We start from the raw sequence: 24,761 nt of genomic DNA on the forward strand, positions 1-24,761 counted from the left end.
TTCTTCATCTCTTACAAGGGATAATGATAAAAATGATAGTATCCATGTCACAAGGTTGTTGTAAGGCTCTGACTGGACTCTAGATGTCAACATGCTTTTTAAGCGGTAAAGCGGAATGTAATTGTTGATTCATCTTATTATTGTCACTGTTATAACATTGTTTACACAATGGATCGCTTGCCACTGCATTATTTGTAGGGGTTGTTAAAGATGTGATCTCTTTACCGCACCAGACATCTTCTCCAGGAGAAAGCAAGGGAGAGACCTCTCCAACATCTCAGGAACAGAAATTGCCACCTTTCTTCTGAGCTACTTTAAAAAATAACGTGTGGACATAAAATCTTACAACAGTGTTTCTCTCTTTGCTTTAGCCTCTTGTAAACTCAGAACGAAGTAAACAGACCAAATGGTATTCATGCTGGCCCTGGCATTTTCTAATTTGCTGAACCATATTTGTTTATTTTAGCTCGGTTTCTTGTTAGAGCCTGTTTTATACTTTCATACTACCTATTTGACTGCAATAATTCCCCCAAACACTTTTTGGACCAAGATAAGGTAGAAACAAATCAAGCAATCATTTATTTCTCCAGACTAACTGTGATCTAATGAACTTGGGCCACCTGACAAGACACAACATAGAACTCGTGTCTTTGCAGTAACAAGATTTTCATCATACTAGAACTGACCTCTACTACCGTTAGCTGCTTGGTACTATGTCTTTGTCTTGCCGTGTAGTGTAGAGTGTATGCATCGAACTGATAATCCAGAAATAGCTCATAGGTGTGTCTCCCCAGGGAACCAAAAGTCCAAAGACTGTGAAAGGCAGTTTCTGTGACATGTCAATGTGACGTGGCTATGTGCTGCCCTTGACATGTCCTTGCTCTTGGCACAAGGGAACCACATGGGGTAAAAAGAGGGCAAGGTGCAGAGAATTGCAACAAGACCCAGCATTTCAAGAACACTCTACTCAATCACTTCAGCCTCTCCATGTCATCTTGTCCCCTGGCCTAAAGTATTCCCTAGGTAGGTTTGAAAAGTGCACTCCCTCAGGCTCCTGGGACCATTGTGTAACTTCCCGGCATACCTCCCAAAGCAACCCAAATGGGGTTTTCACAACTTCCCAGAGCAGGGACTTTGCTGCTAGACCACAGATTAAGACGAAGAAGTTCTGTCTCAATATATCACATGATTGCACGCAGTCAACTTCCACCTCTCTGGAGGTACTGAAGGGAGGGGAAAACCAGGTTGCAAAGTCAAAAAGAAGCATGGTGCGATATACAAAATAACTCAAAGTCATCAGGACTATGCCTAAATTATTACCCTGCTCTATTCTAGCTATGTGATCTTGATTAAGTCAGAAAACTGCAGCAAAGCCAACTTCCTTGTCTATAACATGAAGATAAAAGTTCTTATCAGGAAGTTCTTATGGGGATTAAATATTACATCTGAAAGTGCCTAAGAGTACACATATTGTTAACAGAAATGGAATCTTAATTCCTTGCTCCCACTTAACACAGGCCACACATGCTCTTTCTCTATAAAAAGGGAATTGTTTCAATCCTTTTCTTTCCCCAAAAGGCCTTGAGTAACCACGTGAGCCAAAGTCCAGCTAAGGGAAAAGAACCAAAGACAGGAAGGACGCTTAATCAGGAAACTAGGCTGCTCCCCGACGACTTAGGAAGATTTACAAATGCAACTTTCTCCCAAAAGGCTGAATAGTAAAACCCAGAGACCAAAAAGCATGGAGAGCCGGAGGTATAGAGAGGTCACTTACTTCCATAAGGAGAGCCGGTGGGTGAGCCATTTAGAAATCCTGGTGATCCTGGAACACCCAGGTTGGCCATGGGGACGTTGCTGTAACCATTCATACTGTTGCTGGAGGTACTGTAATTAGACTGTTGAGGCGTGGAGCTGGAAGAGTATCCCCGTGGAGAGATGCTGCTTGTGTTGCGGATGTACCCTTGGCAACAAAGAAAAATTCCAGGTAAATCAACAGGCGTGCACGGTCAGGCCACATGTGGCTAGCACAGGTCTGCGTTGGCCCCAGGCTATAGAATGCCACCAGGTGCCCTGGGCAGTTGTGGGAAGTGTGCAGTCCATCTTCAGTTTTTGTTTGTTTGGTTGGGGTTTTTTTTGTTTGTTTGTTTTTGAGATAGAGTCTTACTCTGTCACCCAGACTGGAGTACAGTAGCGCGATCTCAGCTCACTGCAACCTCTACTGCCCAGATTCAAGTGATTCTCCTGCCTCAGCCTCCTGAGTAGCTGGGATTACAGGCAACCTCCCATCGCGCCCAGCTAATTTTTGTATTTTTAGTAGAGACAGGATTTCACCATGTTGGCCAAGCTGCTCTTGAACTCCTGACCTCATGATCCACCTGCCTTGGCCTCCCAAAGTGCTGGGATTACAGGTGTGAGCCAGTGTGCCCGGCCCATCTTCAGCCTTTTATACCTTCCTCTCTCTTCCCCATCTATGCAAGGCCATGCCCTTGCTACTCCCCTTCATTCAAACCTGCACTCAGCACCTCCAGCTCACACCAAGGAGCAAATGGCTAATGGCAGTGTGGAGTTCCCTCTCCCAAATCATACTTCGTATGACACTGGAGTCCAATGAGATATGATTGGTGTCACTGAGAAAAGCATTCTGTGGTCACGTTAGGCTGGGTAGATGTTATGCACTGTAGCCATTTCTTGATGATTCATATACAGAAGGCCTAGAGAATAAACAAACTGGTTTAACTTTGCTAGCTTAAGTGTTTACCAAATTTAACATGCCATAGCATCTTTTGGTGAGGCCTGGAGGGGAAAGGTATCTTAACCTGTCTGGGACCACTTGTATTGTATGGAACACAGTTTTAGAAATGTTAGTTCAAAGTTGTTGCCATGCCCTAGGTGCAAGTGGGGGTCAATTTCATTCAAAAAGTGTTGATGAGTTCCCCTAAAATGTGCTATTCTTTGACCTAGGACTTTGGGGCATCAGCAGTGAGTGTGGGGGACCCAGCCTATGCCTGGAACAGGGGAAGGAGTGAGAAACCACAGCTCAGAAACGTCTCATGTGTCCTGGAATAAACCACTTTGGATTACTGTCTCTCAAACTATTTAGGAAACAATCCAAATTTGTTACCAAATGAAAAACAATTTGACATTTGGTCTATGGGCCTCATGTCTACAAAAACAAAAGTAATAATATGCCCTGTCTTTTTTTTTTTTTTTTTTTTTTTTTTTTTTTTTTGAGACAGGCTCTCACTCTGTTGCCCTGGGTGGAGTGCAGTGGCAGTCATGGCTCACCACAGCTTCAACTTCCTGGACTCAATCTATCCTCCCACCTCAGCCTCCCAAATAGCAGGGACTACAGGTGAGCACTACCACACCTGCCTAATTTTTGTATTTTTTGTAGACACAGGGTTTCACCATGCTGCCCAGGCTAGTCTCAAACTCCTGAGCTCAAGCAATCTGCCCATCTCAGCCTCCTAAACTGCTGGGATTAGAAGTGTGAGCCACCACGCCCGGCTCACCTACTCTTTTGTAAGAACTCACCCTGGGCAAAAAAATGAGGAATTCTCTTCCAATAAATAAAATTAGAAAAAAAAACTCTCCCAATGTTAAGGACCTCATTAGGAACGTTTACTCCTTTTAAAAATGATTTGTGACAGATTCCGACTTAGCACTTTAATAATCAATCTCAATGCAAAGATCTTTGCATGGTCTGCTTTACATGTAAAAGCACAGTTGTCTTTATATTTGTTTGTTGTTATATATAGGAGATCATACAAAATAGAAGTTACCAAATAAAACCAAGCCATTCACTCTTGGCTACCAGGAAGAGAAATTTGGGTATCATAAATGATAATGGCAATAATCAGCTTCTTTCCAGTATTCAATCTGATCATCACAATAACAGAAGCATAAATTTCTTTTCAATTAATACCTGTAAACCTATTTTCTATAAGCCCAAACCTTTCCAAATTGATAATACTCAATCTTTTTTTTTTTTTTTTTTTTTGAGACAGGGTCTCGCTCTGTTGCCCAGGCTGGAGTGCACTGTCACACTGCACATGTACTCACATGCAGCCTTGGCTCATGTGCAGTGTGCCAGCTCACCCCACTACTCACTGCAGCCTCGACTTCCCAGGCTCACGTGATGCTCCCACATAGCTGGGACTACATCTGCCCAGCACACCTGACTTTTTTATAGAGATGGGTTTTCATTATGTTGCCCAGGCTGGTCTCAAACTCCAGGGCTCAAGCAATCTACCTGCCTCAGCCTCCCCAAGTGCAGGGATTACAGATGTGAGCCACTACACCCGGTAGTAATACTCAATCTTCTCCTTAAATATTTCCAGACATTCTACCTGGTACCTAAGAAGCTCAAACTCTAATAATGTACCATCTATAATCTTGAAATAACGCAATCTATGATTGTATTGCCTATCTGTGGACACACTCTGTTGGACCATTATGACTCAACCTCTACCTCCATCTACTCCAGTAGAACTTTTAAAATTAGACATATTTGGATTTTGACTCTAAGAAAGGTGGTACCTTGATTATTTCCTTGTGTCGACTCTGAGATGCTGACCCCAAGCTGGCTGCCATAGGAGTTGATTCCCATCATGCCACTGTGTGCTGGGGAGCTGGAGAGGGCTGGAAGCTGGCTGGGATTCCTAGGGACGCTGTAAAGGGCTTCAGCAATGTCTGCGGCTCGCTTCAAAATGATGTCCTACAAAACGGCAGGTTAATGTGAGCATTCTATCCAGCATAAAGTGCAAAACTCACGAAAAGGTAGGATGTGAGTATCTCACCTGGTTATTGTGTGGTGTGCCATAAAGAGCTTCCACTAGATCTGCAGCTCTTTTCAACAGCATTTCCTGGAAAACAAGTGAGGGTGGGGTATTGTCAAAGGCAAAACCCAAAATGGCAAACAAAAGAAAATTATAGGCAAAAATGAGAAATCCACACATCCCTCCCAAAATGTAAGTAATTAGTCAAGAGGTCCTATATTTGGTTTGACAAGTAAAATACAATTATACATATAAATCTCTCTATAAATACCTATCTATCTGAAATTTGCCTCTATAAAATGGCTCTATAAATGATTGTGTTACCAAAACAAAAACCAACCCAATTGAGAGTGAAGTTGATTAAAATTAATAACATCGTGGAAGTTCTACTAAATGCTACTTTCAGCCCATTCTGTTTTAAAAATCTGGGTCTCTAATTAACCAAATATTCTTAAAATGATTGATGGATTTGAGTTTAGCTCGTTGCCAAGGAGTTGTCCAGAGTACTGAAATGATCTTGGCAATGCCTTCTGCAAAATTTTATTCTAATAAAGATGAATTCTTTCAATAATATTTCCCCCTGTACATTTTAACCAGAGAGAATTAGTAATCACAAATCCCTTTCCTCTCATTTTGCCTTTTCCACCTCCTGTTTTTTACAGCCTTTTAAATTGCTATTAACCTACTTTCCAGATATCATCTAATTTAATGGTGGGGCTAGGGATTTTTCCAGGAGGAAAATAAAGGTGTAATGTAGAAGCAACTGTGGTGCTTAAATTTTATTCACAGTATGGAAAAGAGAACACGGCATTTTATAATTTGTATGTTTAAAGTGCAAATATAAATGTGAAAATTTAATAGTTTCTCATCAGCTAAATGACAACTAATAAATTGATGTACTTTTTAAATAAAGCCAACAACATGGGCCAAATTCATAAAGTAATTTTCATAAGGAAGTTCACTTGAAGGTGATGTATTTCATAGTAATTTTATACAGAAGCAATTTTCTCCTCATTAGATACCTACGTACATAGTAGGCCCTCAATGATTAATACTGATTGGGGATTAATGGGTCCCTGAAATTATGGGTAAATAGAAACATTTAAATACAAAGGAGTGGAAGCTAATACTTTTTTTTTTTTTTTTTTTTTTTTTTTTAATGAGGCGGAGTCTCACTCTGTCGCCCAGGCTGGAGTGCAGTGGCGCCATCTCGGCTCACTGCAAGCTCCGCCTCCCGGGTTCACGCCGTTCTCCTGCCTCAGCCTCCCGAGTAGCTGGAACTACAGGCACCCGCCACCACGCCCGGCTAGTTTTTTTGTATTTTTAGTAGAGATGGGGTTTCACCGTGTTAGCCAGGATGGTCTCGATATCCTGACCTCGTGATCCGTCCGCCTCAGCCTCCCAAAGTGCTGGGATTACAGGCGTGAGCCACCGTGCCCGGCCGCCAAAGCTTATATTTTTAACCAATTATGCAGATATTTATTTTCAGAAAGTTGGCAATGTTTTTAAAACTGAATACTCCTGTTGTGTATCTATTTTATCGGCCCAAATGTTCAGATTTCATATTTCCTCAGAGATAAATACGACCGTAATATATTTCAGAGTTAGCAGATATTTTATGTGCATCTTGTATCTAAAGCTTAGCTAAATTTCAAGGCCTAATTAATTTTAATGGGATGTAAATGCCTGCATTTGTCTAAGTTTGCTGAAATTCTACACAAATGGCTTCACATGTCCATTTCCAAAGCACATTACCTTAGCTAATCTCTCAGGATCTCCCGGGTGCCTAGGGATGACCTTCTGCAGTCTCTGGAAGCCATAGTCTATGGTGGGTTCATTTAATGCTGAAAGAGAAAAAATCCTCTCTCTGAGTTTGTATCCTGGCCATGAAGCAAACCTTCTAATTAATTCTTCCACAGGTAATAAGAAGGTTCTGGATGCATAATGGATGTAATCAGGGTTTTTGCTATCAACATTGGTTAATTCACATGTAAATTTGGAATTTATAGTACTTTTATATTTTTCTATTAGAATAACATTTCAAAATTTCAGATTACAATTATCATTTCTGCTTTAAGTGTACGTAAACTTCTCTGCTCCCTATAAAATTAAAAATGGCACAAGCAACCATATCTCAATTTCTTATGAACATAATAAACTACTTTTATATTATTTTCCTTTCTTTCCTTTGTCTCTTTCCTAAGTAGGACTGTATTGACTATTCTTCTAAATATCTTCTAAATATTCTTCTAAATATTTTTCTTAACCAGTCTCTTATTTACATTTATACATATATAAACCTTCTATGAGCTTATTCTCATAAAACCTGTTTTATGCATAATATGCTTCCACAGTTTTCAATTCTATTTAATTACACCCACATCTGGTAAATGTCAGCCACTCCACGCCACCCCACCCCACCCCATGAATACTGCAAATTTTATTTCACCACTATGTTCCCATTAAGACAGGGCCTGGCACACAGTAGGCACTTAGTGTCAGTAATTATAAAACGAGTGAATGAATTAATGAATGGCATACTTTAGCATTTCCACTACTCTAGAGTTTTCACGTGCTGCTTTTATTCTTTCTCCTTCTTCTTCCCTTTCATTTATTTTTAAAAAGTTTCTTGTTTAAATGTTATGGTTTTAAAATTAATGCATGATTAAAGAAAAAGATACAAAGAATAACATAATAATCACCTGCATTGCTGTTATCATCAATAAACACAGTAATGTGTATTTCCTCTTTAATCTTGTTTTTTCATATATATTTTATATATATGTTGCTATTATTCTATGAAAACAATGCCTTTTTTTAAAAAAAACTATTAAAACATTAAATATAGAAGTAAAAAATTACCGTAAACCCACTTAAGAGATGAGCTGGATTAACATTTTTTGCTTACATAACCTACTTTTCATCCACTTAACAATATATCGTAAACTTTCCCCGGGACGATTAACTATTCTTTTATAACATTATTTTAAATTCCTGCATATTTTTCTATGACATGCTCTATAATTTATTTAAATGGCTTCCTAATATTGGGCAATTAATGTGATCCTAATTTCTCACTATTATAAATATCAGAGCAATAATTATCCTTTGTGCATAACTTTCATTATTTCAATTGGAAAATTCCAAGAATTAGAATTACTGGACCAAAAATTATGATTTATATTTCAGGCCTTTCAGACATTCAGTCAAATCACTCCTCAGAAGAGTGCATGAGTTTATTCTCCCTCCAGCAATGCGTGTGCTCATTTTAACTTACATTTTTTTACTCACCAGTGAGGCTGAAGAATTTTTTCATATATTTGCTGATGTTAATTTCTTCTTTTATAAACTGCATGTTAATACTTTCTGCACTCTTCTTTCACTTGTAAAAATACTTTATATGTTGAGATTTTTCATACTGTGGCATCATGTTGCAATATCACATCCCAATTTGTCCTTAAGTATTTTATGTATAGAAAGACCACCTCTACTCCAAGAACTGGTAGGTACACACAAACGCGCACACACACACACAAATGTATATGTACACACATATGTATACATATATGAATGCTTAAATTGTTTAACTTATCTGGATTTTACTTTGTCATGTAATGTTAAGAATTTACCTTTGCCACAACTTAACTATTTCACAATTTATTGAACGGTTTCTATACATATATTGTTTTATTGATCTATTCTGGGTAAAAAATCACACTATTGTGGTTGTAATACATATTTAATATTTGATAGTGTAAGTGTCCTTCCACAAATACACAGTCTTTAAAAACTACATTTTCTCAACTATTCTGTTTTGTTTGTTTGTTTGTTTGTTTGTTTTGAGACAGAGTCTCACTCTGTCACCCAGGCTGGAGTGCAATGGTGCAATCTCGGCTCACAGCAACCTCTCTGCCTGCTGAGTTCAAGCGATTCTCCTGCCTCAGCCTCTTGAAGAGCTGGGATTACAGGCATGTGCCACCATGCCCAGCTAATTTTTTTTTTTTTTTTTTGCATTTTTAGTAGAGGCAGGGTTTCACCATGTTGATCAGGCTGGTCCTGAACTCCTGACCTCGTGATGCGCCCGCCTCAGCCTCACAAAATGCTGGGATTGTAGATGTGAGCCACCACACCTGGCCTTCTCAATTATTCTTATCCATTTATTCTTTCCAGATTAACCTTAGGGAAATTTCCAAAACAATTTCAGTTGCATTAAACCTACAGCTAGAGAGAAAACAGATGGCTTTGCAATAGCAACACTCCACCTTCTTTAGATCCCTCAGTAAACTGTGTACTGCTCATCGTGTAGGTGCTAAGTTTTTTCTTTACCATTTTAATTTTTTTGCTATGTATTCCATTTTGTTCTTACTGTGAATATGGCTGTTCATTAATCATACTGTCCAAGAGTTTTATTAGAGTCTAGAAACACTTTTATGTTTTATACATTTGTGCAGGAAGTCCATGGCATAGAGATGAAGACAATCAGCTTTAGAGTTGAGTAGATCTAGCATCTGAATTCCAGCTCCACAATGTATGTGAGCAGGTTAAAATCCATATTATGGGTTGGCTGTCAAAATCAAAACCATTTCTATAATGTCCCCAGCATGGTGCTTGGCATATAAAATATCTTTTTTTTTTTCTTTTGAGACAGGTTTTCACCCTGTTGCCCAGGCTGGTCTCGAACTCCTGGGCTCAAGCAATAGTCCGCCTTGGCCTCCCAAAGTGCTGGGATTACAGACGTGAGCCACTGCGCCTGGCCTATAAAAGATCTTAACCAAAGGTAACTGTTGTTTTGTAGCCCAAACCTCTGACAGATATCACTTTTTTTTCTATTGCTTCTCTTAGGCCTGTACATTCATATCACCTACTTACAGTGATCATTTTGTCTCCTTTTGATAGATGTATTAATCCCATTTAGTTCTCTTAATCCTGTTCTTGTGTTGGCTAAAACTTCCCAAACAATGCCCCAAAATGAGGATAAAGTTGGATATTCTTGTTTTTCTCTGAATGGGAGTGACATATTTTACTAGCAAATGAGGTGTTGGCTATTTGAGATAGATATTATTTATCATGGTTCAATAAGGGTTATCAGGACTTCTTGGAGTTTTAGAAAATCACAATCACATGAATTTTCTCCTTTGGCCAAATTTATATATATATATAAGAGATATATATATAAAATATATAAGACATATATAATATATGACATATAATATATATGACATATATAATATATATATAAGACATACAGATATAGAATTTTTTTTTTTCTGAGATGAAATCTTGCTCTGTTGCCCAGGCTGGAGTGCAATGGCATGATCTCAGCTCACTGCAACCTCCGCCTCCCAGGTTCAAGCTATTCTTCTGTCTCAGCCTTTCTAGTAGCTAGGATTACAGGCACGCAGCACCATGCCTGGCTAATTTTTGTATTTTTAGTAGAGATGGGGTTTCACCATATTGGCCAGGCTTGTCACGAACCCCTGACCTCAAGTGATCCACCCATCATGGCCTCCCAAAGTGCTAGGATTACAGACATGAGCTACCATGCCTGGCCTATATTTTATATTTTCTAATATTTCAAAATTAAACATTAATTCATGGATGTAATGTATCATTTTCTTGGTATATATCTAAATTCAGATATAACCATTAATACCAGATTCAGCCATTAATACCAGATTAATATTTCCTTAACACAACTGGCACAAGGATTAAATCAATTAAGTTAATAAGAACAGTGCCTGGCACTTGGTGAGCAAGCAGGTGTCAGTTATTGTCCATATTAATAACTAGGATTGTGTGTATGGCTCTGTCCAACTTATGATTTTTATTTTATACCGGTCTTGAAAACTATATTGAGAAGTTTTCTATATTTTATCCTATGCTCTATAAATCTTACATAGCATGGATAGCAGCTCTTTGCTAAACACTTGAAAGAACCATAGTAACATTGCTCATTACTAAGGTCACCAATAGCATTTTAGCCAAACCAACAGGAACTTTTCCATTCTTATCTTAACCTCGAGTTAACATTTGACATCACTCATATTCTCTACTTCTAGAAACCCTCCCACCCACTGGCTTCCTGAACTCACACTGCCCAGCTTCCTTCCTACCTCTTTGGCCATGTCAGACTACTTTGCGGACTGTTCTTTCTCTGCCTGTCTTGTAAATGATGCTCCTCAAGATGGTTGCCAGGCAGCCTTCAGCTTAGCTGCACGTTCTCCTGGGCAACTTCATCAGTTCCCCATGATTTCCACATGCAGTTACATGCTAATCGTCATAAATCTTGATCTCTAGACTAGATACCTGGCCTGAGATGCAGCTTTAAATATCCAGCTGTTGGCTAGAAAATTCCACTCAGATGTTCCATAGATTCCTTTCACCCAAGATACCCAAGCTCATGAGATTCTCTGAATTGCACCATCATCCAAATGACTGACTGCCAATCAGAAACCTCGAATTCATTGTTTCTCAATATCATTGTATTTTTTCTGGAAAAAAAATCATCCATTTCATCAAGATTGTAAATGTTTTAGCATAGAATCTATATTGTATTTGTTTAAAATTTCTAACCTATCTAGAGTTCCCCTCCCCCTCCGCCCACTGAAATGTATACAAATATATGTAGACGTTTAAATTATTTAACCTATCTGGATTTTATTTCATTGTGTAACATTAGGTACTTACCTTTGCCACAACTTACTGTATTTCACAATTTTGTTGTAATTTTCTGATTAGTCCCATTTATAATTTTGACTTCGTTTAGTTCCAGGAAGAGTATCTTAAAATTTCTAGGTAATTGAGTACTAAACTGTTAAATGCTTATTGTAGTCAACTGCCCTGGATTAAAAAAGGTATCCTGCACAGTATCTGCCTTTTGGAATTTATTGAGTTTTGAATTAATACATATTAGTTTTGTCTGCATTTCATGGGCAATGCTTTAATGTCTTATTTCATCTATCTTTTTGATCACATTATTTAACATGTCCATTTTTGCTACTATAAATTTGTCTTCCCACATTCTCATTTCTAATAGTTATATATATACACACACGCATATACACACATACACTTTTCTAGTGATTTGAGAGATAGACACACGTTGTTGTTGTTGTTGTTGTTTTTGAGACAGGGACACAAAGTCCAGCCACTCAGGCTGGAGTGCAGTGGCATGATCATGGCTCACAGCAACCTCCACCTCCTGGGCTCTAGCAATCCTCCTGCCTCAGCCTCCTGACTAACTAGGGCTACAGACATGCACCACATGCCTAATTTTTGTATTTTTGGTAGAGATGGGTTTTCACCATGTTGCCCAGGCTGATCCTGAACTCCTGAGCTCAAGCAATCTGCCCACCTTAGCCTCCCAAATTGCTGGGACTATAGGCGTGAGCCACTGCTCCTGGTCTGTACATGCTATTTTAATTTACAGAAGTATCTTTAGACTTCTCTGAAAATATTTTATTTTTCCTAATTATTTGAGGTGTTGAGTTGCTCCATATATAAGGAGTTTTGCTTGCCTTCAATCTTCCCACCTCTTTCTCTCCACTTATACATTTTTGTTGGCAGTTTATCATTTCAAGCTGATTTACTATTCTTAGATTTTCTATGATCTATATTTTTAGAAACTAATTTTCATGTTTCCACTAAGTCTCATCACCATATTAACAATAATTTTTTAGACACTCTATATTTAACTGCTTTCTCGGCCAACCATCAATACTGCCATAGCACAACTTTTCCCATCTTGATTCTTCATTGATTCAATTCTCCTGCAGTCAGGTGCTATCAATAAGAATAAGAGTTAAATGCTGTCTGGGCCATTGAAATAAGGGAGTATCTTTTTTTTTTTTTTCACACATAAATGGCAGCTGCTCTGGATATAGAATAGTTAAATATACTCTCCCATTCAAGATCAACTTTCTGCTTATGCCACTGGTTCTCGCTCCTCAAGGTGGAGACAGGAGAGCCTCAGGGTGATTGTTGGGGTCTTCCATCACTTCCTTGCCCTGCTGCCCTTTCCCAAGCGGGAATGAGGAGGCCAGCTGGAGTTCACATGTCCACCAGTACGATCCTGTGTGCACATACCAGCACAACAGTGCAAAATTTCTGGCATATTAATGACTTTAGCCTAGCTTCATGCATTATTACCAGATTTCCTTTATTTTTATGTTTTCCTGAAAGTATCTCTGATATATTCTGGGAGTGGGGACCAATTAAACACTTGCACTCACAAGGTCATCTTACCTAGAAACACATGTAAGAATAGCCGTATGTTAAGTAGAATCATTCTATAAATGTTTTGCTTCCACTTAGCATTATAATGTCAGCAATTTGGGCAGACTTTTTCTTTAATGTGATTTTTAGTGGTGGTAATATGCAATAGTGAAAATCATTATTACCACCATTGGGATGTACTGAAGCCTTTCTATGTTAAGGGTACTCTGCTAAGCCTTTTAGGCACATCAGCTCATTCGATTCTGATTGCAATCCTATGATGTGGGTTTTATCCCCATTTTCAATGCAGTCCCAAGTGGTAAAGGTGGGATCTGTATCTTGCTTCTCTAACTCCAAAGCCTGTGCTCTTAACTTTTCCTGCTGCAGAACCAGAGATGATGATCCTTGCATCCCGCTCTGGGCATCCTCCTCAGCTTCAAGAGCTACAGATTCAAGAGCATGAATGAAGCCCAGCCTGTGTTGCCTGACTTCGTCACTGAGACCAGAAGGAGACCCCATGCGGTATCGACCAGCAAACACAAACAGCTGCCCGGTGCTGCAGGACAAACAGACTTGATGATGAAATTCTCAAAATTCATTGTTGCCTAATTTTTTTTTTTTTTTAGAAATATGCACCATTTTGCTAGCCAAAGTGCAGATTTTCTTAGAGAAAATAGGAAAAGTATTGATATGGGTACACTCACAACGTGCTGAATGCAAACTAAACAGATATCCCATAAGGCGGAAAATCTAACCCCTCCCTGTCTCCATTTCTGTCTTTGTCCCTTTCCATCTGCGTGGCTGTCCCCCGCCCTGGCAAGTGCCCTGCCTCTCCCAAGAGCACTGTGGGGGTCCAGCCAGGGACCCCCAACACCACCGTCCTTATCCCTTGGTCCTCCCTACTGCTTGCAGATGAATTTTCTGGAGCTGGGCTCTAATCAGTGCACAGAGGTGGGACAGAGATGAATTTTTTTAAAAATATAATTTATCACACATTTGCACCCATTGTTCTCCCAACCAGATTGCAGACCACCAGGATACAGGGTCATGTCTGATTTCTTTTGCCTGCCCTCCCTTCCCCAGCTCCCAAATTAGACACGGCAGAGTATCTTGACCACACTGGGTTGGCAATTCATGTTTTACACTGAATAAGTAGATAAGGCATGATTGTCTATTTTTATGTTGTTTTTTGGCAGGTCCCTGCCAGACTTCATAGGCACAAGCTATGGGATACATCTCGTGTGCATCAAAATGAGAGAGAGGACAGTAAAGCACAGTTGTCTACACAGACAGGGAAAATCACACTCACACATACACACACACAGAATTTCATTTAACCAAGTGCACATTGGAAGTAGAAAGCATGAAGTTGAAAGTACTCCAGCTCTGTTTAGCCAACAGTAAACCATAAGAGGGACCTCAGCCTTTAACACATGGCCGGGTTTGACAACTCTTTGGTTCCAGACTGACTTTCCCAACTGACCAGTTGCTTTTGCGTCTTTTAGGTTCAGCTTCACCTTGAATCCCAACTTCCTCCCTCCCCCTTGCTACTTCCCTGGGCGTTCTCTGGCTTTTCAGCCCTGGTGTGAGCCAAGCAAAGCTCAATTAACTAATGAGGTGCCCAAGACCAGCACCAAGACAGTCTCCAAGGGCCAACCAGGCCATTAACTGCCATCATCAGTGTAAATTTACAACCTCGCCTACCACATGGAGTGCGGGGATGCTGTGAAGTTCTGCCAACCCTTTGGCTGACAGGGATACAGAGAAGTGCTGGCAAGGCAAAAACAGAGTAAATTAAAAATATGCTTCAATCTATAGGCTCTATTTATCTATGTCTTTCTTTGGTAATATAACATTAAGGTAAAAGGTCATAGCCCCACTGAAATATAATTTATATTTACCTTTTATTAAATAATTATGGCATGGCATGAAGTTAAATATTACAGAAGCTAATCAAGAGGGAATTCAAGAGAGAAAACTCAGACATGAGAATTTCGTCTTTGCTATACATAGAATGTCTTAATCCTCCACTGGGAGTCATTCGGGTTTGCTTAAGGAGTTTAATAATACACATTTCAACTGCCACAGAATCTAAATCCCATTTGGATCAGCCTTAAAAAACTTTCATCAATACCTTGAGATTTCATAATATTTCTCTTGAGAGCCTGGATCTCATGTGCCATTTCTCATTTTGATTGCAGGTATAATATATCAGATTACTTACATATATCTTGGACCCAATAAATAGATATAAACTATAAGCAATGTGTGAATGGTTTCTTTTTTTTAAGTAAATAGTATTTAACTAAAAATATCTACTGGGAACCACTCTTTTTAAAAAAAAAAAAAAGCTGGCTGGTGCTCAATATTAATTTTCCCAAAGGATTAGTGAGATATAAAATTCTACATGGTTTTAATTTTCTTTCCTTAAGAGGAGGCACAGGGAGCAGATAATGCTTACCCCATCTTATACTTCTACTTCTGTTTCACAAAAATGAAGGGGACCCTTGGTTAGAACCCTGTTCAGCCCTTAACAATTATGGCCTTGACACTGCAGGCTGGAGGTCATTTATGCTCTTGACCAGCAAGGGTACTGATCGCAAAGATGGCAACATCAAGGCCTGGTCGCTTTTCTTTGCAAAAATGTGAGAGAGGATGACGATGGGTGAGGGAAGATCTGAGTTCTCAACTGGGCTGCCACTCTAGGGATGTTGGCGGATCACACCGCTGGCCTCAGTTGCAGCTTTACTCACCAGTGAGTCTTCCCTTGGATCCTAGGATTACCATGGAGTCTGCAGATGGTCATCAGGAGGCCAATAAAAGTAGAAATTCTAAGCCTAGCCATGTGTTTCTGCATCTGTGCATTATCTGCAGAAAGGGAGCTTCATTTCATCAGATGTTCACAGAGCCCATGGTCTCCTAATGGTGACAGCCCACAGAACTGGAGAATCCCTACAGTCCTAACTCTAAATTCCAACTTTCTTCAAGAATAAGGAAAACCACTGAAAGGTTTTCTTTGCACGGTAAGAAACAAAGCAAAAAAACCCAAAAAACAAAAAACCTTAAATCTATATAATGTGACTGCCATATAAACACAAGACCAAAAGACAGACATTGACTGGCAATGGAAGAGAAAACATGCTTTAACAATACCTGCCATGTGGCTTTGGCCAAGGAGAATTACTCTCTGTTGACAGCATAGGAAGGCTTGAAATGATCTGGCCTTGGGAGGAATTTAGATAAACACAGACGAGCTCCTGCCCTCATGCCACTTTAGGACGTCTCTGTCCTCTTTCCTTACATAGTACTTTGTTCCCACATGTTCATTCCCATAAAGTCTGTCTTCCATGTGCTAGGATTTGGGTTCCCTTCTCTCTCCCTCATCCTTCTTCCAATTTCCTTGTCCAATCATCTCCCTTCTGCCCTATTCCTCATGCAAAGGCTACATTAAACTTGCACTTAAATGCTCCTAAGTTTTTCATTGCATATGATGATGTGATGGGATAAAGCTCATCCTAGCTTGGGAGCTGCCTTAGTTCCTGACACTAACAAATGACGCCACCTTTATTGGGTCACTTGGCCAGGTGAGGCTTTGGTTTATTTATCTGTGAAGACAAATGATTGGGGTAAATGGCATCTAAGACCCCTTTCAAGCTCTTACATTTTATGATTCTAAGGCTATCACTGATTTGGAGCAGCAGTTTTCTTCTCTGAGGAGTGCAGGGTAGAGCTGAAGTCAAGAGTTGTTGAATTAAGTTGTCTTTAACCTTGGCTACATTGAACTCTCTTCCCACATCCATTTGTTTCAATGTAGCAAAAGTTCAGTGTCACCAATTTAAAAACAAAAAGGAACAGAGATAATATAGGAACACATTATTAAGAGGTGGTACCTGCCTTTGTGGACACAGGAACAAGAATACGAGGAGAGAACCAACAGTGCACAAGCGAAAGATTAGACTGAAGCCTCTGATATTTAATTTTAAATGAAATATTAATTTAATATTTAATTACACTTTGGTTTCCAGAAAAACTGCAGCAGCAAGACAGATTATTTGAAGAAGGGAATAATATACATGGTTAAGGAGACAACTGTAAAAATTAAAGATAAATTTCAAGGGTAAATCTAAATGCCACAACGGAGCAGTTATAAATACGTTCTTGCTCTCTGTAATGTGTATTTAGAATATTACAGCCGAGTGCACCAGTCCATTAAGGGGCTGGGATGTCTCTAGTGAAACAACAGCCCCCTATTCTGGGGCTAACAACAGAGACGTCATTCCTCAGACTCAGCTGAATGATGTATCTGAATTTCACAAGAGGTGGGAGTGGAGACAACTTCAGTAAAAGTGTAGGCTACCAGGGGGGCTATTGACTCAACCTGTCTCCAGCTTGAACAGGGAATAGTTGTACTCGGGCCAGTTTCTGATGTCTGAATTGGGTATTTTTAACTAAAAATCAGATTCATTTCTTCAATGGGATTTTTTTTTTTCCAGGATAATGCTATACGGGGAAAAAAATGCGAAGTGGATGAGCTATTAACATTTGAAATTCAGTTTGCACATCTGTGCAGCACAGCTTTATGAAGGCAGGCGCCACAATTCGCACAGAGCCTCCGGGAGGAGGCTGTTTGGGGTATGATTTGGGGGTATGTGGAAAAACCTCGGTCTCTCATTTTTCCTCCCAGCTGCTGCCTGTTCTTGCCTTAATCCTGTTGAACACTTTCCCCCAAATAACGAACAGGAAAAAAAAATTGTTTTTTGCTAAAGTAGAAGATAAGTAGTATTCTGGGAGAGGGGGTTAGTTAGCATGAATTCTCTGGTTTCTTGGTGTATTTCAATTAGCAGGTCGTCTATGTAGACCTCTAAGTTCTCCTGCACACCTCTTATCAAGCACCTACTCTGCATGTACCTGGGCCAGCTGGGGCATGGTCAATCTCTTCTGCTCCTTTTGTCCACCTTTTACTATTTATTTATTTATTTATTTATTTCTTACAAGAACTCCTGGGTTCTTTTTAAAAAATTATTTATTTATTTATTTAAGAAACAAGGTTTCCCTCTGTTGCCCAGGCTGGAGTACAGTGATGCAGTCATAGCTCACTGCAGCCTCGATCTCCTGGCCTCACGCATTTCTCCCACCTTAGGCTCCCAAGAGGTGGGACTATAGGCCCCACACCCCACCAGCCTGGCTATTTTTTTTTTTTTTTTTTTTTTTAGAGATGGGATCTTCCCTGGGTTTGTCTCAAACTCCTGGCCTCAAGTGATCCTCTGGCCTCAGCCTCCCAAAGTACTGGAATTTCAGGTATTGAAAGGCTTCCACCCTTTAATACCTGCTTCCTTGTGACCCCCTGCCTCTCACCTGCAAAATCCATGTTCTTGGGCTGCCTTGGCCTTCTCTGTCTCCTGCAAAAACCTGATTTCTAATCTAGATCAAGATATTCAAGGCACGATGTGGTAGGTCTTTCAAGAAGAATCCACATTTTCTGAAAGACACACAAAGAAGCCCAGCACTGGTGCAACAACAATGAGGGAGGACGCTGCCCAGAGCTTCCCAGAGCTGCATGTATCCTCCCACCAGATGCTTACAACAGTGAATTGTGCTTGTGCTTCTACATTTATATACATAAATACCTTTACATATGTATATAATTTTATCTTTCTAATGGGGTAAGTATATCCCCATTTTTAGGTTAGAAAAATGGCACAAAGAATAGTTGTTTTTCCTGAAAGTTGGAATGCAAATTCCTGCCTCTTCACTCTGTCATCGGCTCTCTTCTATACAACAGCCTGCCCCGGCGCCAAGTTCTCTCAAGCTTAATAAAAATGTGGAGTTCATATTTCTTGGCCTCCTGCAACTTCAGTTATTTGTAGAGAGAATAATTTCTATGACTTCTAAAGAATTCAAGGCACTTCACAGTCTCTGAGTCTAGCACATCATACTGACTGGAGCCTCCCCTTCATGACTCCTGCTTTTTGAGTTTTCTAGAAAGTTCCACCTAAGAGCAGGCATTACTATTGTGTTTACGGTGAAAGGACCCAGTCTCATAAGAACGTTCCCATGGGCAGAGTGCTTATAAGCCAAAACGTCTCTGCAACAGCCTCATAAGCAGAACTTAGGTCTCACAAACTCATTTCTTTAAAATACACAGTCCCTAAATTAGTTCAACCACCATGGAAGACAGGTCCTCAATCCTCAAGGATCGAGAACCAGAACTGCCATTTGACTTGGCAATCCCATTACTAGGTATATACCCAAAGGAATATAAATCATTCTATTATAAAGAAACATGCACACATATGTTTGTTGAAGCACTATTCACAAAAGCAAAGACTTGGAACCAACCCAAATACCCATCAATGATAGACTGGATAACGAAAATGTGGTATATATACACTGTGGAATACTATACAGCCATAAAAAGGAATGAGAGCATGTCATTTGCAGGGACATGGATGAAGCTGGAAGCCATCATCCTCAGCAAACTAACACAGGAACAGAAAACCAAACACTGCATGTTCTCACTCATAAGTGGGAGCTGAACAATGAGAACACATGGACACAGGGAGGGGAACAGCATGCACTGTTGGCAGGTGGGGTTGGGCAGGGAGAGGAACAGCATCAGGACAAGTAGCTAATGCATGCAGGGTGCATTATAATAGCTAATAGCTAGGTGATGGATCGATCTGTGCAGAAAACCACCATGGCACATGTATACCTATGTAACAAATCCTGCACATGTATCCCAGAACTTAAAGTAAAATAAAACTTAAAATATAACAATAAAAAATAAAATAAAATACAGATTCTCAGACACTCTCAGGAGAGTAGCAAAAATATTCCCATATTGCAATCTGAAAACCAGGGCCCAGGTAAGGCATCTTCTGAGACCCCCTTCGTGCTCAACAGCCACAGCCTATTTCCTGTGCACCTCTCCAGAGTCACAGCCCGAGAGCCAAGGCATCATCTGCCAAGTAAAACAAGACAAGACCAAACAGATGGCCTTGGTATCATTTTTTCTAACAAACTGTACCGTATTGAGAAGTAGTACAGGTTAGGTGTTAAGAGCAGAACTTTGGAATAAGACATCTAGGTTTCATCATAGCTTGGTGACATTAGGCAAGTGACTTAATTTCTCTAAGTAGCAGGATCTCAACTATGAAGTTGAGATACTCATTGAACTGTCATCACAGACAAAGGTGGTGATACTCGAGCCTGTAGGACAGAGCCTTGCCTTATGTACTTAATAGATGACAGATGTGATTATTGAACTACTGTCATTTTTGCTTATTATTCTGTCTTATGATAGAACTTACAAAAGACTTCTTAACCAGCTGTCTAATGTGTAGCCCAGGTTCTGCAAAGAACCACAGGAACAATAGTGAAAAGCTATGCTCGTTTACCCCCATGTCCTCACACATTGTGTTTTGCCCTGGATTCTGTGGTTGGTGCAGATTTGACAGTTAGAGACAATGACCTTTCCACCCCCAAATACCATGCTCTGATATCCTCTCCCTGCATACTCGCTGCCACCTGAAGTCAAGACAGCCAAGAAGTCACTGTGGTTCTATTGGGTGCCCCTACTAGGATTATGTTTCTGCATTGCCAGTTCTCTATGGAAAAGTCTGCGAGGAAAACAGAGGATCTCTTCTCCTCTTCTCTCTGCCTAGCCTGGCATACTTCCTCCAGGTCTCAAACCAGTTAAGAGGCAACTGGACTTTCCCTAATGAGCCCTGTTCTCATGTGGCTCTCTCAATTGGGCAGCAGCAAGTTGCACATTAGCAAACCGTGGTTAGTGGAAAATAGACCTGCAAAGTCACATGTGCAAAGAAAATGTGTTGTTTTTCAGAGCCCTGAGGTTGTTTGTGCTGTGGTTGGCAGTGGCAACCATGGGGGTGTGGCTAATTAACCAGGTACACCTAATAATGGGCTTGGCTCTGTCATGGTGGTGTATCCTTGGATACAGAAAATGTCAACCGTTGGACTATAGACCACAGAGTGTGTGCAGTGGGGCACGGGTGGAAGGAGGAAAGGTTTTCTGGAGTCTCCTGCAGGACTCTCCCTCTAGAAAGTTCTACATAAGAGTAAACACTAACATTGTGTTCCTGGTGAACGGGCCCAGTCTCATAAGAACCCTCCCATGGGTGGAGCGCTTTATAGGCCAGAAAGCCTCTCCAACAGCCTCAGGAGCAGAACTCAGGTTTCTCAAACTCATTTCTTTGTTTAAAATACAGATTCCCAGACTCTGTCAGAAGAGTATGATTTGGTATTGTCTGGAATGGTGCCAAGCATAATTCTTATGATCGGCCAAATTAGGGAAACACCTTTGGGTAACAGCATAATTGGCACCAGAGCTTTACAGATAATGGAAATGAGGCTCAGAGAGGTCAGTGATCGGGTGAAAGTAGACACAAGCAGTGGACCACGAGGCCAGCCCCTGAAGGCAGCGCTTCCGGCTGGTCCAATGCATCTCCTCTCAGATCCTGTCCTGCTCACAGCACTCACTCTGCACATTTTAAAACCCTCTAGGTTTCAAGTTTTGCCTTTTCCTCCAGAACCTGAATGTCTTTTTGTCCACCTTGCCATTGGAGCTGAGTGGTTCGTCTAAGCCTACGGCAGCCTAGGAGCACCGTCCTGCAGTGAAGCGGCCCAGGCGCCCAGGGTGCGTGGGTCAGTGCTTCAGGGTGGCTGGAAAGACGGGAGGGCCTTGTCCTTCTCCTCCTAGGGAAGAGGCCATGGCTCTCCAGGTGACCAGAGTGAAGACTCAGCTCTGAGGTGGAACAGCCCATCAGCAGGTTCCTGTGGAAGCACTGATGGTGGATTAAGACGCAATTGGCTTTTCATGTCAGTAGCTGCCAGTTCACTGGGAAAGACGGGAGGCCACCAAAGCATTTCCTGTGGGGTCTAGAACCCTCCATGGATGATATCAGCTTCCTGTTTCCGCCAACCCAGGCGGTACTTCGCTCAGTAGCCTCGGGGTGGAAGTTTTCTGAGAGAGTGGCCAGACTCCTGAGCCATCCCTGATAGCATCTGTAGTTTTGATTTCTTCTTTATTCGTGAACGAACAAACTCCTGAGTCCCTCCCCGCCTCACCCCAACTGCCCCTGAAGGCCCTTCCTTCTCAAAGGCTGTTTCTGGAAGAAGTACCACCAGCTATCAGGCTAGAAATACTTTGTACCTGAAAAATCAAGTTTACTAATGTTCATTGTTTCAGTATTTAAACGTGTGACACTATATTGTGCCATACTTTATTCTTCTAATTTTTTATTTTATTTTATTTTATTTTTTTGAGACGGAGTCTCGCTCTGTCGCCCAGGCTGGAGTGCAGAGGCCGGATCTCAGCTCACTGCAAACTCCGCCTCCCGGGTTTACGCCATTCTCCCGCCTCAGCCTCCCGAGTAGCTGGGACTACAGGCGCCCGCCACCACACCCGGCTGGTTCTAATTTTTAAATTATTTAATTTTTCTAGAAAATAGATACAAGTAAGCAACATGAAAAAAATTTGAATAACAACAACACTGAGAAACCACCATTGTTAACACCTCGGCATGCAGAATTCTGTACCCTACTAGGGTTGCTTGTAAAACTACTCATTTTTCATATATCTAAACATTGGGTCATATCATGCAGACTATTTTAAAGCTCCTTTAAAACCCGTATCACAGATGCCTTTCATGTAAATAAATATCCATCCATGGCATTATTTTTAATGTCTCTAAAAAGGTGTAGAAGATGTTCTCTTATTTGTTTAATGAATCCCCTAATGTACAATGAGGATATTTTCTTTTTTTTTTTTTTAATGTAGTATGAAAGGACAAGCCTTGAGTATTTATTACCTTTGTTTTTAACATAATGTTCAATTTGCTTACATAATTTAACAGCAAAATTGCTGAAACTTTGCCAGTTCTTGTGAGCCTGTGTGAGCTGACTCCAGCATGTCAACGCCTCTGTTCCTCCTAATCGCCAGAACTGTACACTTCCCCGTATTAGTCTAGATGTGTTTCCTCGGTTGCAGGATTATTTCAGAAATTCCCTACTACAACTTGTTTGGTTTTAAGATTCACACTGAGGATACTTTCAATTTTTCATTACAATAAACTCCCATGAACAGTCTTCCAGCAAACTCAATTATTTCCTAGGTAGACATTTCTAGAAGTAGAATTGCTGAGTCAAAGGGCACATACATCTTCAGGTGTTCTCTTATCAAATTTACACTCCTGCAGTAGTATCTTAGATAGTTATGATGCCTACCCATCTCCTTAGAGCTCTATCACCCACGTCCAGGTGTGTCTTTGAAACACTAGAGATACCAGAGCTCTACATGCAGAAAGTGTCCTGGAACAAGACCCACTCTCCAACTGACTTCAGAGACAGCCCTGGTTTCCTCCTACCCTGACCACGTCTTTTCAGGCTCCTTCCCAGGTTCCTTCTGTCATCTTTAATCCTGTATGCTGGTGTTCCCAAGGTGCCATATTTGGACTTCTCTACTCTTCCATGGCGATCTCATCTGGTCCTATGGCTTTAAATCCTGTCTAGAGTATCCTTCAGTAGTATCTTGCAGTAGTATCTTAGAAAGTCCCCATTGTCTTTGAATTTTGTCAACCTGAGTATTTTCATTTGTTTAAAAGAAAATCTTTGCCAACTTGATAGGGAAAAAAAGGTGGTCTTGTTGCCTTAATTTGCATTTATTTATTAATGTGGTTGGGATTTTTTATTATAAAAGGTTTATTTGTTTACTTGTCTTCCTTCCTGAATTTAACTCTTGATGTTCATTGCTAGCTTTCTAGTTGGGTATTTGTCTTTTCCTCTTTAATTTCTAAGATACCTAACGTTCTCCTCTTTTTCCACAATGTATAACATAGCAGTTAACAAACTATAGGCACAAAATAAATTTTTTTCTGAATAAAGGAAAAAATCTTTTTATAATTAAGATAATAGGCCACATAGAGCAAATATGTTCTCCGGTTGTCCTTTTCCCTTTAATGCCTGGCATATTGACACAAACATTTTCCTTTTATGTAATCATATCTTTTGCTTGATGGTGCCTGTCTTTAGCCTCAATGTACACAAGTCTGAAAATGATAATTACTCTTTAAATCTGTAATATTCTGAAATGTCTACATTTTTAATAAAAATATTTAATTTGAATACATTTTAGTTTATATGCTATGAAATTTAAAATCTAACTTTCTCTTTTAATGCTTAACTAGTTGGCCCAGCACATTTGTTAAGCATTCCATCTTTTCTGCGTTGACCTGACCTGGCTTCCCTTACCTACTAATACCTAAGTATTTATACCCTTAATGTGTGCAAAGTGTTTATTTTTTAAATGTTCTCTTCTGTTGCATGACATTTCTGTATGTTCCTACAAAGCCCCATATTCTTTTAATTATTGAAACTTAAAATAGGTTTTAATGTCTGGCAGGGCAAGGGCCTCTCATTTTTCAAAATCCTCTTTTAGCACCTTTCCTTCCCAGGTGAAATTTTGTAAAGTTTCCCCAAACATTTTGTTGGTATTTTGATTGGCACTGTGTTAAATGTATTCATTAATCGACATCTTTACAATATTAAATCTTCCCACCTCTCCACCAGCTGGAAGTATTTTGTCCTTCCTCTGAACTCCCTTAGCACATTATACCTTTAAAAAAAATCACTTTCTAAACTATACCCACCCAATTTTTCAACTCTGAAACCTGAGCGTCATCCCCTCCCTCCCCTCCCCAACCTTCACCCCATCCAATCAATCAAGTTGTGTCAATGCTACCTCCTAAATTG

General features: G+C 40.2%; 1 protein-coding gene across 1 annotated transcript in view; it reads right to left on the reverse strand.

The window, feature by feature from the left end:
- The window catches only part of EBF2 (EBF transcription factor 2), a 204,324-nt gene that overhangs the window by 14,764 nt on the left and 164,799 nt on the right, over positions 1-24,761 (reverse strand). Inside the window, exons 11-14 of the mRNA XM_001108135.5 lie at positions 6,534-6,622; positions 4,800-4,865; positions 4,540-4,717; positions 1,775-1,960 (exon numbers count right to left, since the gene is read on the reverse strand). Of these exons, the coding sequence (XP_001108135.1) occupies positions 1,775-1,960; positions 4,540-4,717; positions 4,800-4,865; positions 6,534-6,622 (519 nt within the window). The remainder of the gene's footprint in view (positions 1-1,774; positions 1,961-4,539; positions 4,718-4,799; positions 4,866-6,533; positions 6,623-24,761) is intronic.

Source organism: Macaca mulatta, chromosome 8 (genome assembly GCF_049350105.2).
Source record: "Macaca mulatta isolate MMU2019108-1 chromosome 8, T2T-MMU8v2.0, whole genome shotgun sequence".
NCBI lineage: Eukaryota > Metazoa > Chordata > Mammalia > Primates > Cercopithecidae > Macaca > Macaca mulatta.